A 15,429-nucleotide genomic window follows, 5' to 3' on the forward strand; every position below is an offset into this window, starting at 1 on the left:
AGAAAATTCACTACCAACCTTTCATCTGGTACTCATCCATACTAGAAAAGAATTTTATTCCACTTTCTAATACAGTAAGCAATTATGCAGCAGCTATTCTTTTTGATGGCTATTTCTTGACTGTATAAATCATACTGGTTATCATAAATCAATACCGCCAAGAATTGATTGCATTCTAAGCATAGTATAATGACAGTAACTATATTTTAAATCAGAGACCAGACAACTTCACTGCTCTCTACTTTGACGTCTTTTTGTAATCCACATGAATTCAGTGTTTTAACTGGATCTATATAATTTTTAGGATTGACAAAGCCACTTTTCCATGAGGGAAGGGTTGAATGTCATACACATCTGACTGGTAAACACAGACATTATAAGCTGAAATCCTGCACCCTCAGGTGAATACATGTTCTCCCTTGCTTTAAGTAAGAGCTAAACACAATGTGGCCCCCAAAGCTTTCATTAATTTTAATATATTTTATAGTTTTTCTCTTAAGGTATACATCAATATAGGCCACAGTGGCTTAGAAATTTGCTATTAATGAGAAAGTCAAGATAAATTAACAAAAGATACAAAACTAATACAAACAAGATAAAGCAGTAACGATGCAGAATAAATAATGCAGAATAAAACTCTGACTTTGCTGAACTAAGACACAGCCATCTACAGCCATATCAGACCAAATAAGAGCATCCATATGGGATTTAACTCATTTAACTTATACATATTAACTTCACACTCTAAGCTGATTATTCTTAACTTTCCTGAGTGTTCCATGTAGAGAAATCTTTACTGTGATTGATTACGTCCTCCAAGGAGTAAGTATTTAAAAAAAAAAAAAAAAAAAAAAAAATTTGCCTCATCTCCCTAGAAGAGCCTAAAGTCTCAAGCAAAAGAAAGTCTAAAAATGTCCACATCTTGATTACGTCCTCCAAGGAGTAAGTATTTAAAAAAAAAAAAAAAAAAAAAAAGACTCAGACAACAAGAAGACTTGCAGAAACAAGAGACTGAGATTGATGCTGCTGTCACATAGCTGCCAGTTTCTTAATTTATTATGACAGTCTGAGAATCTAACTTCATAGTTGACAGCAACCAAGATTTATTTCACACTTTTGATTATTTCCCCATACCTAACAAAAAACCTTGGACCTATGCTGATTTATACTCCCACTTGTTTTGGTACTTCTCAGATCACATTGGCTTAAGAAAGCAAACATACGGAAAATTAACATGTAAAGAAAGTCATATCTCATTTGAACTCAAAAGATTCATGTGGGGTGACTAAACATTAGAGTACTTTTGTAAAGGGAAGCTTTCAGATACAGAAATAGAAAAAGCAGGATAAGAAAAGCAATGTGTTCAGATCCTAGCTTCAGAGAGGGCTGGATATTGGAGGCCTTTCCATCAATCACAATGAGAATTCTATATTTTTATTTGATTTCCAGAATAAACAGGGACTAATTTTCAAAATTAGTCTCCAATTTTGGGCTCCAGACTTCTGATAGTGACAATCCTACCTTCAAAGACGCTGATTAACTGAAGGCCATGGGACTGCACACGTGAAAAAACAGGGAGTAGTTCACCTGAGCTACAGTAAATATATACTTTAGGAGAAGGGCATTCACACACACAGAATACTTATTTCTCTCTAGTGACTCCAGGGTGAGTACAGATAGATGGCTTGTATGCAGACGTTTACACTCCATCAGCTGAAGCACAGCCTAGGACATTTAAAGTGAGTGATTCTTAATTTGAGGGCTTCATAAGCTTTGTAAAAATGTAGGGCTTGATTTCCTGGTTGTTAAATGTTTTTCAAATTTGTATGCAAACACCATGATAACAATTCTCATCTGTCCATCATGGAACCTGCCATGAGGACTGGAGGCCGTAATGGCTCAGAATCTGGAAATTTCTACAGTTACCAGGCGCCGTACAACTAAACCTGAGGTTTAGAAGAGAAAGTTCATCGGAACTAACATATTATAATCCCATCTCAAAAGAGAGATTTAACTTATTTCTACAATTGTCTGCTACCACTTGCACAATGAACTCTCACAAGATGTGGGCAACCAAGTAACATTAGTAAACACATATATACAGAAGTTGTACATAAACAACTAATACAGAATTGTCTATAGAACAGTCACATATCAGTCTAGCCATTCATATTTGCTCAGCACCTAGTCATCAGTTACCAGAAGGCATTGTGGAATAGTAGCACATGTTCCAAAATCTGATGCATGCCACTGTAGCACAAAGACTGGATACTTTAAATTGCTGTGATGAATCACAGCTGTTATCGTTCATCTAATGTACAGACCAAGCAAGAGTGATAAAAGATCTGAAAACAGTAATACAGTAAAAATTAGTTAGCTGAACAAACATACTGGAGAGTAACTTCCTTTGGCATTCAGGCTTGCATATGAAAACGAAAGAACTTTAAAAAATGCACTCAAGTTTTTTATCCTGAAAGAATGCATTCATCACTAAAATTCAGTTAGTTGTACAATTTGCAGCATGGATTTTTGTGTATGCAGCCACTGCAGCTTGTCTGGGTCCCCATACCTCTTAATACCTCTAGGTCCCCATTTCTTTAATGCCAAGGTTCTTACTGTGCTCCAAGGACACAATCACTGCCAGTCATCACTTGCAGAAATACAGAACAGATCAAGGTTTAAAAGATAGAGATACATCTATTGTTAAAACTTGCATTTCAACACTTTTCATCCTGTATGTAAAAATATATTATATAGGGCCCCATTCCCATCTTTTGCCTGGGCCCCTCCCATTTAGAACAGATCCCTGCTACTCAACCACTGAGCCCTGACTTGGAAGTCTGGCCTCCTTCTCTTAAGACATAAAACAACTGCCAAGTCCTGAAGTTCTGCTCAGGCAAAACTCTCACTGGAATCACTGGAAATGAGTAAGAGCTTCAAGATTTATATTAATAACTTTCTTTATAAAAATACCATCATTTTACATGTGTTTTAATAAAAATGAAGAGTTACAAGAAGGCGGCGGCTATTGGGTTTATTCAGCCCTCCTCCGTCTGCCAAGAAGCTTAAGATTAGCAACCATGAAAATCTGGAAGTGAGTTTATGACTGATAACATTATTAGAGGCCCCGCTGATGTGCTAGAGGAGGACAATCCTTAACTGTCAACTCACCTAATGGTCTCCTGGAATTAGGAAAGAATGGCAAGGAAAACTGGAAGACAGTCAAAAAAATGTACCATTTTTCAGCTTCTCTTTAAAGTATTTGTTTTTATGAAACTAAAACCAACTTTCCAAAAGCTGTTTAGTTTTATATTAAAAATGTTCACGTAAAAAAAAATAAAATCTATTTGAACTGTTGGGAAACATAAAGAAAAATAAACATCAGTAATAGAAGCATTCATCTGGAGTTCAAGCAAGCAACACATTGTGCACAGCTGTCTGTAGAAGCAGCAAAATAAAGCTAAATTAAAAGGAAGACATTGGTCTCTAATCATACCAGTGATTACGCAATCCTAAATGAGTTATGTACCAGTTCTTGACATTTTACATCTGGGAGCTTCAGAAATGATTTCTCATACACTTGCAACTCTCCTCCCACTTCATGTTGAAAGGCAGTTTAGGCCATAATCCCCCCATCCCAGTGTATACATTCAGACAAACAGAAGGGTAGGAATAGGTAGATTTGGGGTTCTAACTGTTTGGGGGTTGTTTTGAAAGAAAAACATAGAGCACTGGAACATTCACTGAAAGAGGATGAACGATATGATGTGATACACACACACATGCATACATACGAATGCTCTTCTTGTCATCTGAGTCAGATTGTACCTTACTACTACCCAGTCAGGAATTAAGCCTACATGCCAGGGTTAAAACCTCTCCTCTCTTAACATAAACCAACTGATTTTAAAGGACCACTGCAAGACAGGAACTTGGGTTTAGATCCTAACCTCAGACATTAGAAGAAAAGAAATTGTGTGATTTCAAAAAGGAACCTAATTTTTACACTGATTTGTAATCCCAAGGCCCATTTTATAACAGGCAGATGTTACTTCGAGGCCTGTGACTGTCTGCTCCTGGTTTGTCTCCCAAGTTTCTGCTTTAGCTGCAGGCTCCCAAATGCCTTGCTGCGATTGTCACTCTGCTCCACCTACCAGAGCTGGCAGACTAATACCATTGCTGGAGTAGGTTCAGTGCTCCAGGGGAAGTGCCACCTCTCCTTTCCCACAGAGGCTTCTATGTGACTTAGTCACTTTGTCAAGAAATGCAAAATACAATCTGGGAACAGACAAATGAAACAATAATGTCCATTTTTCAGGCTGGAAAATCAGGACTTCTGCCCAAAGCACACCTTCAAGATTGTGGACATAACCAGGACTTTGCTATTCAATTCTTTGCTACTGAATTCACAGCTGACGCTGTGCTTGTGTTTTTGTCTACCATACTGAACATTCAGCTCTTGCAGGAGCTCCATGGAATCTATAACGCACATTAGCAATTGTATTTCTGGCTTGATTTGTAATCAAAACTTCACTCTGCTTCCCAGGACTCTTCTCAATCAGACACTGGATTAACCGCTGAAGAACTATAAATTATACTGGATCATCAAAACCTACTTCTGTAGTTATTTTCAGGAGGTCTGACATACAAGAGAATTAATTGTAGCTCTATTATAGATGTCCAAATTTAGTAATTGTTACTTTTCTGTAAGAGAAATGGAAGTTACACAGAATATTAGAAATGAGAGTGTGTAAGCACGGATTCAGAAGGGTAAGGATTCTATTCTTGGCTGTGCTGCAGACATCCAGACATCCTGTGTGAAGACTGAGAAGTAACTTAATCTGTTTGCCCTAGTTCCTCATCTATAAAACAATGAAAATTCTTTTCCTTACAGGATTTTCTCAGGACAAATCTATTAGTATTTACAAAGTGTTCACGTATGTTCCTGTATCACAGCAATTAATACCACAGAAAAACCTATAAATAAAATAATTATATCTCTGAATACATTATGATAAATGTTTTGTCCATGCTTCTTTGTATCTTTTTTGATGGTTTCTAAGAAGAGTTTATAACCTTCTTGAGCACGCTTACTAACTAGAGAAATTATAAAGAGCAGAGGACTTAATGAAACCTATGCTAATCTTTAGGGGAAAGAAGAGTTAAGATGCATGCAACCTGGAAGCAAGAAGTGTTTTTGTAAAAAAGCAATGCTTACTCCCTGTTAAAAAAGGGACTATCACAAATCAGAGCTAAGGAGAAAATTAAACACACACAACAAACAACACACAAGCCAGAGAGAGATGAGTAGCACTTCACAGCTATTCATATTTATATCTGAATAGATAAGAAAAAGAAAATAATCACTCCATGCAATTCCATTCTTCAGCCTGAAATGTTTTTCACACCCAGATTTGGTCTGACAAACAGAAAACAATGAGTTGTGTCGATTAGGAAGAATTCCCTAACTATATGTACACAAAACTCTGCCTCCAGGAGAAAAGGATAGAAGAGCAGAATGTGAAAGACGTATTACATGGTTTTCTCAAGTAAGAACCAATGACAGTCAGCTTTTGTTGCTACGTATTTTTCTTGCACACTCATCTTTCACCATTTTTTCACGTTCTGATCAGAGATAGGCAAATTCCAGAAGGGTTGGAACAGCTGGAGTATCAGCTGATATGTGAGCCCTTTAGCAAGAAAATTTTGCGAGCAAGGCTCTCTGCTTTCTGATCTAAATAGTTATGGCACTCTCTTCCACTTTCTATTTTCAGGTGCTGAATAAATCTGCAAGACTTAGCCAGGAATACCAGCAAGAACTGCTTTCAGCAAGGTTTCTAGCAAGCTTTTCCTGGATAAATCCCAAGGTTTAGTAATCCATGGTAAGTTTCAGAACTCTCTTTGGTGATGCTTCAGACCAACACAGAACATAATACTCTCTCAGGAGCTTACATTAGAGAGATTAATGTAATATAGTAGTACTTGAGAATCCTTCAGGAGAAAGGAAGAATTATTCAGTGCTCCTTCTGAATTTCCCAGGTGGAGTAACAAAATACTATTGCACTACCTCATTCAGTTCAGTGATACAAAAACAAATCAGTAAATATCTAATTCTTCACAGCAGCTATTTCTGGATCTGATGACCACTGCATCTTCTTTTTCATCTTCTTTTCCCTAGAAGAAAATTATACCTTTTCTTTCATTCTTCTGGCACTAGCCATGTTAGAATTCATGCTCCTTATGGGTCCTTTCCAACTTGAGGTATTCTATAAGTCTATGTTTTCTAGATCACTCGTCATTCTCACTGCTCTCTTTTGGCTTCATCCAAGCACGATGTCCTTAACTGAACAGTCCTCCACCAACTGAAGCCTTACTGCTGCTGAAGGAGCAGAGGGTTTCTTTCGATATAACAATTCTTATCCTAATAGCTTGAAAGTAAACTAAAACCACCAGGAAATTCTCTTTTACCCTCCTGGGTACATTCTGGAGTTGCCACAGTGGCAGCTATGCCAAGCTCCCCTGAAATTCTCCCTGAAAAGGAAGATAAATTCTCAAGCCTTCTCTATGGCATCGCTAGCCATTGCATATCTCTACTTCGTACAAGACCCAGGCTTACAACACGAGGCTCAATCTACCTCCTCTGCTACATGCTATCTGTCTTACTGAAAGCCTCCAAGAGGATGTGAAGACAGAGTACAAGTAGGCCCAACTGCCAAAGAGGCCTCCAATCCATAATGCACTTGCACATATGCAAAAGTCCAGCCTTCTTACTTAATATTAAACCAAGAAAGCAAAAAAACCTAGGCAAGTTAGAACACCTTTAAGTGTCATGCTGAATCAGAGCAGGGAGTATATTTTTAATAACCAGTTTTAAAGGCATAAGTCTTATCTGTTGATACTCCATAGCAGAGATTCACAGATTTTACCAGATACCTGAGAACAGACTCTGATTTACTACAAATGAGATGGATAAAGTGTTTGGCACTAATAGGAAGGACGATCAGTTATGCCATAATCTCTCCCTAAAGGCAAGAGAGAACAAAAATTGACAGCATGCCTCAACATGTGAAAGACCCAAAAGAAGGAAATATGAATTTATCAGTAAGACCATGGACAAAAAATTATCGAACAGGAAAAAGTATCTGGACCAGTGAGCTAATTGCATATTAAAAAAAACCAGACTGGTATTTCATTTATGAAAGGGGAAAACATATTTCATGACTAGTTTCAAATGAAGGATAAAGAAAAACTATTGCATGAGACCAAATATTAGTCTTGCATCCACTGAGCAGAATTTAGAGCAATTTTGAGAAAGAACTACTGCTATTTCAAGTGACTACAGTGCTAAAATAAATTATTTCTAGCCAGACAAGGATCTCATCATAGTTTGAATTCCCTGTGGTGTCATTTCATGTGATATTTGAGAAATTCCTCAATAAAAATGTCAAATAGAAAGCTAGTCAAGTTCCCCTGAGGACAGTTTTGGACATTTTCCAGTACAAATTTTAGCCATAAATTCTTAACTAAACACCTTCTCCCAACAAATAAATAAATAAGAAATTTCACTTGATTAGAAAGAAAGAAAGAATTTGAAACAAGAACTCAGGAAAAAACACTTAACCTGTCAACTGCATCTGATCTAATTAGTTGTGATTACTCCTAGTTTGTTATTTATAAAGAAGATTGTAATCATCTTGCTATACTGACATTACCAGAAAGACATCCAGTGAAGGTTTAAAAAGGAACGTAAACCCTGTCAAAAAGAGATGGCTTAAGATTTTGCATAGAATTCAGTTAAGCAAGAGATACAGAAATCCTGATATAACCATCTTGTCCATTACAACCTGCTTCCTAGAGGTTCCTAGATGGCCTACAGGACTATCAGTGAACTATCACAGGGATCCATCCCTAGGCCTTCTATCTAAAATCACTACACAAAGATTTCCGTTGATGTGTGCGTGCTAAAATGCAGCCCAAGTCACTGAGAGAGCAATTCAGCTGTCTAAACGTTGGATTCAGATGCTACTTTAGATTCCTTATATTATCCCACCTAGCTGCCATCTCACAGTCCAGATCTACTCCTGTAGATCTCGCATCACAGCTGCCAGCTCCAGGGTGGCATGAGGCTCCTGTGTTTCAGCAGTCAAACTGCCTCCTAAGAATTCTTGCTGCCCTGGCTCCCCATATGCCAACAAAATGGACCCCAACAGTAATGCCTGGAAGGCCAAAGGATGGGGGAGAAGTAGGAGTAGTGTAGTCTGATGTTGGCTCACTCCTAACGAATCTTCTGTGCAACTACATACACAGCCATGGTGCTATATGAGAAGATGGATCAGTCAGGGTTTTCACAATCAACCTACCATGAGTTTTATAGGCTCATCTACAAATTCTATGAAAATGGCATAATTCTATATAAGATCCACTACAGCCCTACTTAATGTGTATATAGACTTAATTTCAGCACATTGATCAAACATTACATGCCTTTTCTAAGAGGAACAAAAACTTGATACATAGAATATACGATACAGTACCTAACTAGCAATCTTCATTTTGACAGTTCTATAAAGTCCCATAGAGGCTGAGGGTGGGAGAATCAGTAAAAGAATGCATTGAAAGGTGAAAAACATTGTCACTAATCTTATGAAGAGTTCTTTGTCTCCTTATAATCCATGAAAAAATAAGTGGTTTCTCAAAAAGCATGATCAGGTGGAAACCAGTGGACTCACCAAAATTTTAATTCCTTTCAATGACTAATTTCCTCATGGGGAAAAAAAAAAAAATGTATCTTTGGAATAAATAAACCACGTTTTACACACTGGGAAAATTTTCCAAAAGGTTACAGAAATAGTAATTTAATCATGTGCAAACACAAGGTTTGTTTTTGATTTGAGACCTCACTGCATCCTGTTATAAACAGACAACTGTATTTTCACATTTCTGGTAGCATAACTGAAAGGAAATATAGCTACTCCAGAAGGTAAAAGACGTCCCCCTTTTCAAAACTGATACTGTCCTAATGGGCACAAACAGGCTATTCCAGCAGTCAGTGTAACTGATAATGCCAACAGCCAGCTAGGGACCAAATGATGACAGAAAAATGAAGTTCTCTCTTTTCTAGTTCTCTCCTTCTCTTTTTCTGTCCCAAATCTGAGTTAGCACACAACAGGCAGTCATAGCAAGATTTGCATGGCCACTGTCAGGATTAAAATCTTCAGTCCGAGACCTTACAACCAGACACTTTTGTCCTCAGCAAACTCACTCAAATTTTAAAGAAGGGAGAAAGAGGAATGTGCCTTGATTACCTTTTCAGTACCTCCAAGTAAAAGACATATCAAAGACCATTGTTTAGCTGCAAATATTCAATCTGCATTTGAGGAACAGAAACTTCCTTGGTCCATGGTCTCAAAATTAGAAAGGCAATTGTGACCTCTTCTAGTGTCCTAAAGTTGCACACTGCAAGGAAGGGAGCCTTTTGCTATTATTCCTACTTATCTGTTCACTGAACCTTATCTAGAAGCAACATGGTTCATAACATTTTTGGGGTTAACACAGGAAGTCAGCTCAGATGGGCAGACACCAGTTCTAAAAAACCTGAAAGATCTCTTGGCTGGCTTTGGATCAATACTTTCAACTATAGCCACCTGTTAAGCGCAATGGTTTAAATTATTGTAGGCCTTTTTCCCCCCCCAAAAAAACCCAAGTGGCTGAATAAAAATTGATGAAAAAAAAATTAGAAATTTGGTTATTTCTGTGGATCCAGCCTGTATGTTTCATGACCAGAAAACAACAACACAGACAGCAGGGGTCCAAATAAATCCCACAGATCTCCTGAAGGGTTCATCCTTTATCAGGTCTCTCCTTCTGCTGTTCATACTTGCTAACCTACTTTTCCCTACTACTGTGGGAATAATTTGGAAACAAAATTGAAAATAGCAAGCTGTTGGAAACAACATACAAGCACAATTATTTGAATTTCAAATAGTTGAACCATTTGATTATGTTTGTGGCCTGTTTTATTAAGAGAGATTTCTGAACATTAAATAAGAGTTTTTCTTTCTTTTTTTAAATGAATGTCTGGCTGCTCTTTGTATAAGAAATACCCCTTGCACAATTAATCATTTGACCACCTCAGGTTGAGGCAAATAAATCTATTTAGTCTGTTTTATAACAAATGAAATTTGGAAGTTTGAGTCTAAAGCCTATCGATGGTCAGGGTATATAATCCATCTGAACAAATATTACTCAGTTTGAAAATGAATCCAGTACGAAATACATCTACTGAAAGGCTAACCAAATCCTTGCTCAGAAATTCTAGTTGTTCCATAGCTTCAGTGAGTGCAGACTGGTGTTACTGGACTTTATTATTTCTGGCACACTAGCTCATTTCTTGACTTTTATTGCAAAGAATCTCAGCCTTTACCAAAGTAGAAGTGCTGCATGACACAGAAAAAATACTCCTTTTCTGCACTGTTTTATAAACATAGTCTTGAAATGAATTTGGGACTGTACCTAGCATTAGGCATTGCATTTATATTGAGAATATTGATTCAGATAGTCCCTAGGCACTAGGATTTAGCTGAAATGACTGCCAAGTAAGCAGGTATAGGAAACTTGATGTAACAGTCAAAGTTCACTTCCAGGTAATTGGTGTGAAGACATTTCAAAACAAAACATACACTTTTTTAGTTTATAAACCCAACCTCTTTAAACCAGAGCAATGGATATGAATCAAAAAAAGAGATCCCAGACTCCTCAGCCTGCTGAAGCAATTAAGATCCTTCTCTGCACATGGCTGTGTCCCTCCCCTTTGTAAACAGTTATTACCAATAACTCTTTCTTTGCCCTGTTTTATTGTCCAAGTATTCCTTCATCATACTTGGACTTTTAACATTCTGTTATTTATTTTCATACAGCATATCCTAGAACTATGTTACCGTAAAAGGGAAAAAAGGGGAGGGGGAGCTTTAAAGATATGACTGGAATTACAGAAGTTGGAAGAAACAGACAAAATATATTTAAGTGCATGGGACAGATTACTTCTCTTAAAAAAGAAGCTCAAACAGAGCACAGGCTCTGGAGGTTGAGGGCGGGGTTTAGCAATGTTAAAGATGGGCAAACTGATTTGAGTATGTTAGGATTAACAGTGCCAACTTTAAGGGTCTGGTCTAAACCGCACTGGAGTCAACGGACAGGTTTGAACTTATTCAGTCTGATCTGGATCAAGTCTTTGCTTAAAACATACCAGATGACAAAACACAGCAAGCAGATCAGGCCTTCTTACCGCAGCCATGAAACAAAACTTTCTTGCCAGCATTCACTACTTACCAAGACAGTTGTGGCCATCGTGGGCTAACATGAACCCATCATAGCATGTACACCTGTAGTTGCCTGGAATGTTGATACACTCGTGGACACAACCCCCATTGTAGAAGTCATTCTCACACTCGTCAATATCTAAAACACAAGAGGAGCAAAAAGAAGCTTTTGTAAAAAGAGAATACTAAGAATACAGAAAAATTTCTCCAACCAAGCATGATCTTTGAATATACACGTGTTCCTAATCTTTATATATACTCATATTGCATATTTCATCCAACAGATGGCTCAGGGAATTACTGACTGAATGTATCAGGGTCATGTATGACTGAGAAGCAGCAAGCCAACGTATAGAATATTCCTTCCCAAAATAATTGTAGCAGCATGACAGTAAACAATGACATGTTGTCAAAAATTAAAAAGAAACACCCGATTTTGGTACATTTTTTATATTTAAAATGTAGTCTTTGTCTTTAAAATAATCAAGCACACAATGAATTAAACCGTTGACTTTTTAGTGACAAACAACTGTCTGAAACATGCTATTAATATGGCCTAAGACAAGTCTTGCTTAACAAAAAATTGTCTTCTTGAAACATGAATATCTGGTATATTCCTGACAATACGTAAGGCCATGGTTCTGTACAATAAACCTTGAAAAACACCATTTCTGAAATAGCTGCCACAGTCCACTGAGCTCTATGAAGTTACTATTGATAACTTAGTACAGTTTTGTCTGTTTCCTTCCCTTCCCCCCTAAAATAAGCCCTATTATAATTTTCTGAATTAATTCATATTCGGTGGCAACAACATGTCCAATGCCTTAATTCTTAGAAAGTATGCTAGAATTATTTTTAAATACTTTATGTACACCATGATCTTTCCTCCCTCATACAAAAATCACTTCTTCACTCATTCTAGAAAGCGAAAACTTTCTTCTTTTTACAGATTGTACCTTGGCTTATACACAGAATGTCAGCATCACAGTCACTGCTGTGAATCATTCAGTGGTGCACATCAACCAACTAAAAAGACACAAATAATTATAGACAGCCTCATAGCTTGATAACAATCAGCTCTAAATCTAGACCAAAAACCCCAGCTACTAGCCCTAAGTTAGACAGTGCATGATAAACGGATAAAGTAATCTTTTTAGAAAATCACCTTAGTGCATCAGAGCTACCCTGGCTGTTCAGATGTGCCCTCCATTGCAGAGGTGGTTGAAATATTTCTGTATTAGGTTCATGTTCACACAGCCTTTTTTTTGCTTTCTTTATTTCTTTCTTTCTTTTTCACTTTAAAAGTACTCCAGGAAAAGCTTTGCTACCTGGTATCATACACAGTCACAATCCCAAGACAGCAAGGTAGTTTGGTAAAACCAGATTCTTCTGAAAAGCCAGCTCAGACTCAGTCACTTAATGCTTTCAGCATTTCTGGCCCTTGGATTGAGTTTGGCTAGCTTTGCCCCTCCTTGAGCAATCCTCTGAGAAGTTCGATCTGTCAGAGACGGACAGGCTCCTTGCAAATTTTTTTGCAAGCCTTCCCCCTCAGGTCTGCCCCTCCCAGAAACCTACCTTGAACTCAGAACAGCCCAAGTCTCCATCCACTTCCCTCCAACAGCTCTGAAACCTTCCTTCTACAATCTCCTCAGCAGCTTGAAACAGGAATTACAAATTTGACTTTATCTGCAAAACCAGTAAGCTTTTTTGTAACTCAGAATTCAGCACCACAACAATGCTGGAAGTAAGAAGCTGGAGAAAGGATCTTCCTAACAGAAATATGACCTGCTGCTTGAAGGTAAACTTCCTAGTCTTTCAACCACTTCTCTGTTTCAGAAAGTTTCCATCCTTTATTATTTCCATCCATTAGTTGTATAAGTGCTGAGTCAGCACAGCCTGTGGACATGCTCTACCTTCTGGAGTCCAGTATGACAACAAAAAGATATGTCTGTGACTTTTCCTGAAAACAGTAACCAGCAAGTCAATTACTGCATATTGGGCTCATTCCAAACACACCTGCAGCATGGCAGTGCAAAGTCCCTGAGAAGCCACGCTCCTTTACTTACAGCCCAGTGTGTCTGGGTGTATATTGCCAAAATGTTCCAGTGAGGTTTCTGCTTAGATATTTGCAGCTTCCACAACCATTCATGACTATTTCCAGAAACCTTCTATTACTCTCAGGCTACAGGGACAAAAGTAGAGCTCTATAATAATGCCATGCATTAACAGGCTGCCAATAATCAAAAAGCACCTAACATAATTTTTGTCAGGCGTGTCGAGTGTCCCTTCAGGACACTCAGGAAAAATGGTAGCTTCATTTTAAGATTTGTTCTTAACTTTTATCGAGCACTGAGTTTCTTCAGAAGAGGGAATTCAGAAGGAAGTGTTATCAGTTGTTATTACTCAGCAGCAGACTTCCACGGGCTGATCAATTCACTCCCTTTTTTTTCAAACAGTGAATCAGACTGTTTGTTTAAATAAGCAATGGGAGAGCGTTCAAAAGGGACAAAAATCAAAGAGATGTTAAGCCTTTTGAATGCCTACCCTTTATGTAAAGCTTATTTCTAAAAAGCTGTACTGTGATTAGCAGCACAAGGTGCAGATGTAATACAAATACTTAAGTTCCAGAAAGGGTAATCTAACATAATATAATAATACATAAGATACATAAACCAGAAAAATAACGAAAGCAACAGATTCTTTTCATATCTCTCTCTCAAGGAGTTCCAGTTACATTAAATTTTGCAAAAGGATTAGAAGACTACTTCTCCCTTTTGTACCCGAAGAGCTGTACAAGAGGAGTGGAGCCAAAGATTCTACCTATTTTTATGAGCAATGGTGTGGGGGTTTTTGGTGTTTCTTCCCCCTCACCAAACCACATTGCTATTTAAAAGACTTCACCTGACAGGCTGACTAGAATTTCTATCTCCAGTATCGCTCATAAAACACCAAGGGGATAAGACTGGTGAATTTAACACCTTATTTTTAAAAACAACAACAAACAGCCCCCCTCCCCCCCCCAAGCATGCACAAAGCCTGCAAAGTCCAAATGTTGAATGTTTTTCGAGCTACAGCTGCATCAAGATAAAAGCAGACAACATGCCTGCAAACAGTGTGAACACCACCCCATCTTCCCCACTCAGATATCTGGAGGAGGACATGCCTTAAAGAATGCCTCAGTGAAAGTGCTGAACAACTATAATTTACGGGCAGAATATTACATCTGACATGGCAGGATATGGCTTCCTTAGTAAGCTTAACATAGCAATAAAAGGAGGAGTACATTAAAATACACAAACCCTGCAGGCTTGCTCTTAATTTTATCTATTGTAAAACCCAAAATTTGCAGGGGCCGGTTATGTTCATTTCCTTTTGGCTAGGTCATATCCTATTATTCTTTTTTCCTGCAACTCATAGAATTGGGTGTTAATCAAACTCTTGGCTCCAAACACCGCTAACTCAGACAGTTAACTCTTCCCAGTAGTTTTGTAGCTTCAACTATCCTTAATGTTTTTAGTGTTTGATCACTTCAATAATGTCTTTCACCATGAAGGAATTACCACAACACAAAAATGAAACAAGAGAAACAGAAATGTTGCTATCTGACCATGAAACTGCTGTGCTGGATGCAGGTGCATATACTGTTGAATTAGCAAGGTTTACTGCAATTTAGCTCTCAATGGCAAACCTAAAGTTTTACATACACTGGCAAAATACTTACAAAGTTTTCACTACAGTGAATTCTACCTGTGTGGACAGGCAACTCTTGGCGTGTCTAGTGAAGAAAACACCTTAAAAAAGTATTCAAATTTCCTCTCGAAGAGGAATTAATTTCATATGGTATTACAATGGCAGCAATTACAGGAACCCTGGAAAAAACCTACATGCACCAAAATGATTAAGAAGGCATAGGGCCATTTGTAATAATGACATAGTCTGCCATGAACCTATTTGGGCTTACTGTGTTCAAATAAGACAGCAACTCCTAGAATCAGAGCTGGATGTATAGAACCACATCCTCAGCTGCTGGTGAGCTAGTTTTGACCATCTCTTTCTGGAACTGGTTTGGGAAATCTCCAAAATCCACTGCTTGTTTCAGAAGTTTTAAAGG

The 15,429-nt window shown here is 37.9% G+C and overlaps 1 protein-coding gene across 1 annotated transcript in view; it reads right to left on the reverse strand.

Moving 5' to 3' along the window:
- SCUBE1 (signal peptide, CUB domain and EGF like domain containing 1) overlaps positions 1-15,429 on the reverse strand; it is a 205,536-nt gene that overhangs the window by 163,552 nt on the left and 26,555 nt on the right. Inside the window, exon 3 of the mRNA XM_035888509.1 lies at positions 11,329-11,457. Within this exon, the coding sequence (XP_035744402.1) occupies positions 11,329-11,457 (129 nt within the window). The remainder of the gene's footprint in view (positions 1-11,328; positions 11,458-15,429) is intronic.

This window comes from Egretta garzetta, unplaced genomic scaffold, assembly GCF_000687185.1.
Source record: "Egretta garzetta isolate BGI_Z169 unplaced genomic scaffold, ASM68718v1 scaffold81, whole genome shotgun sequence".
NCBI classification, from domain to species: domain Eukaryota; kingdom Metazoa; phylum Chordata; class Aves; order Pelecaniformes; family Ardeidae; genus Egretta; species Egretta garzetta.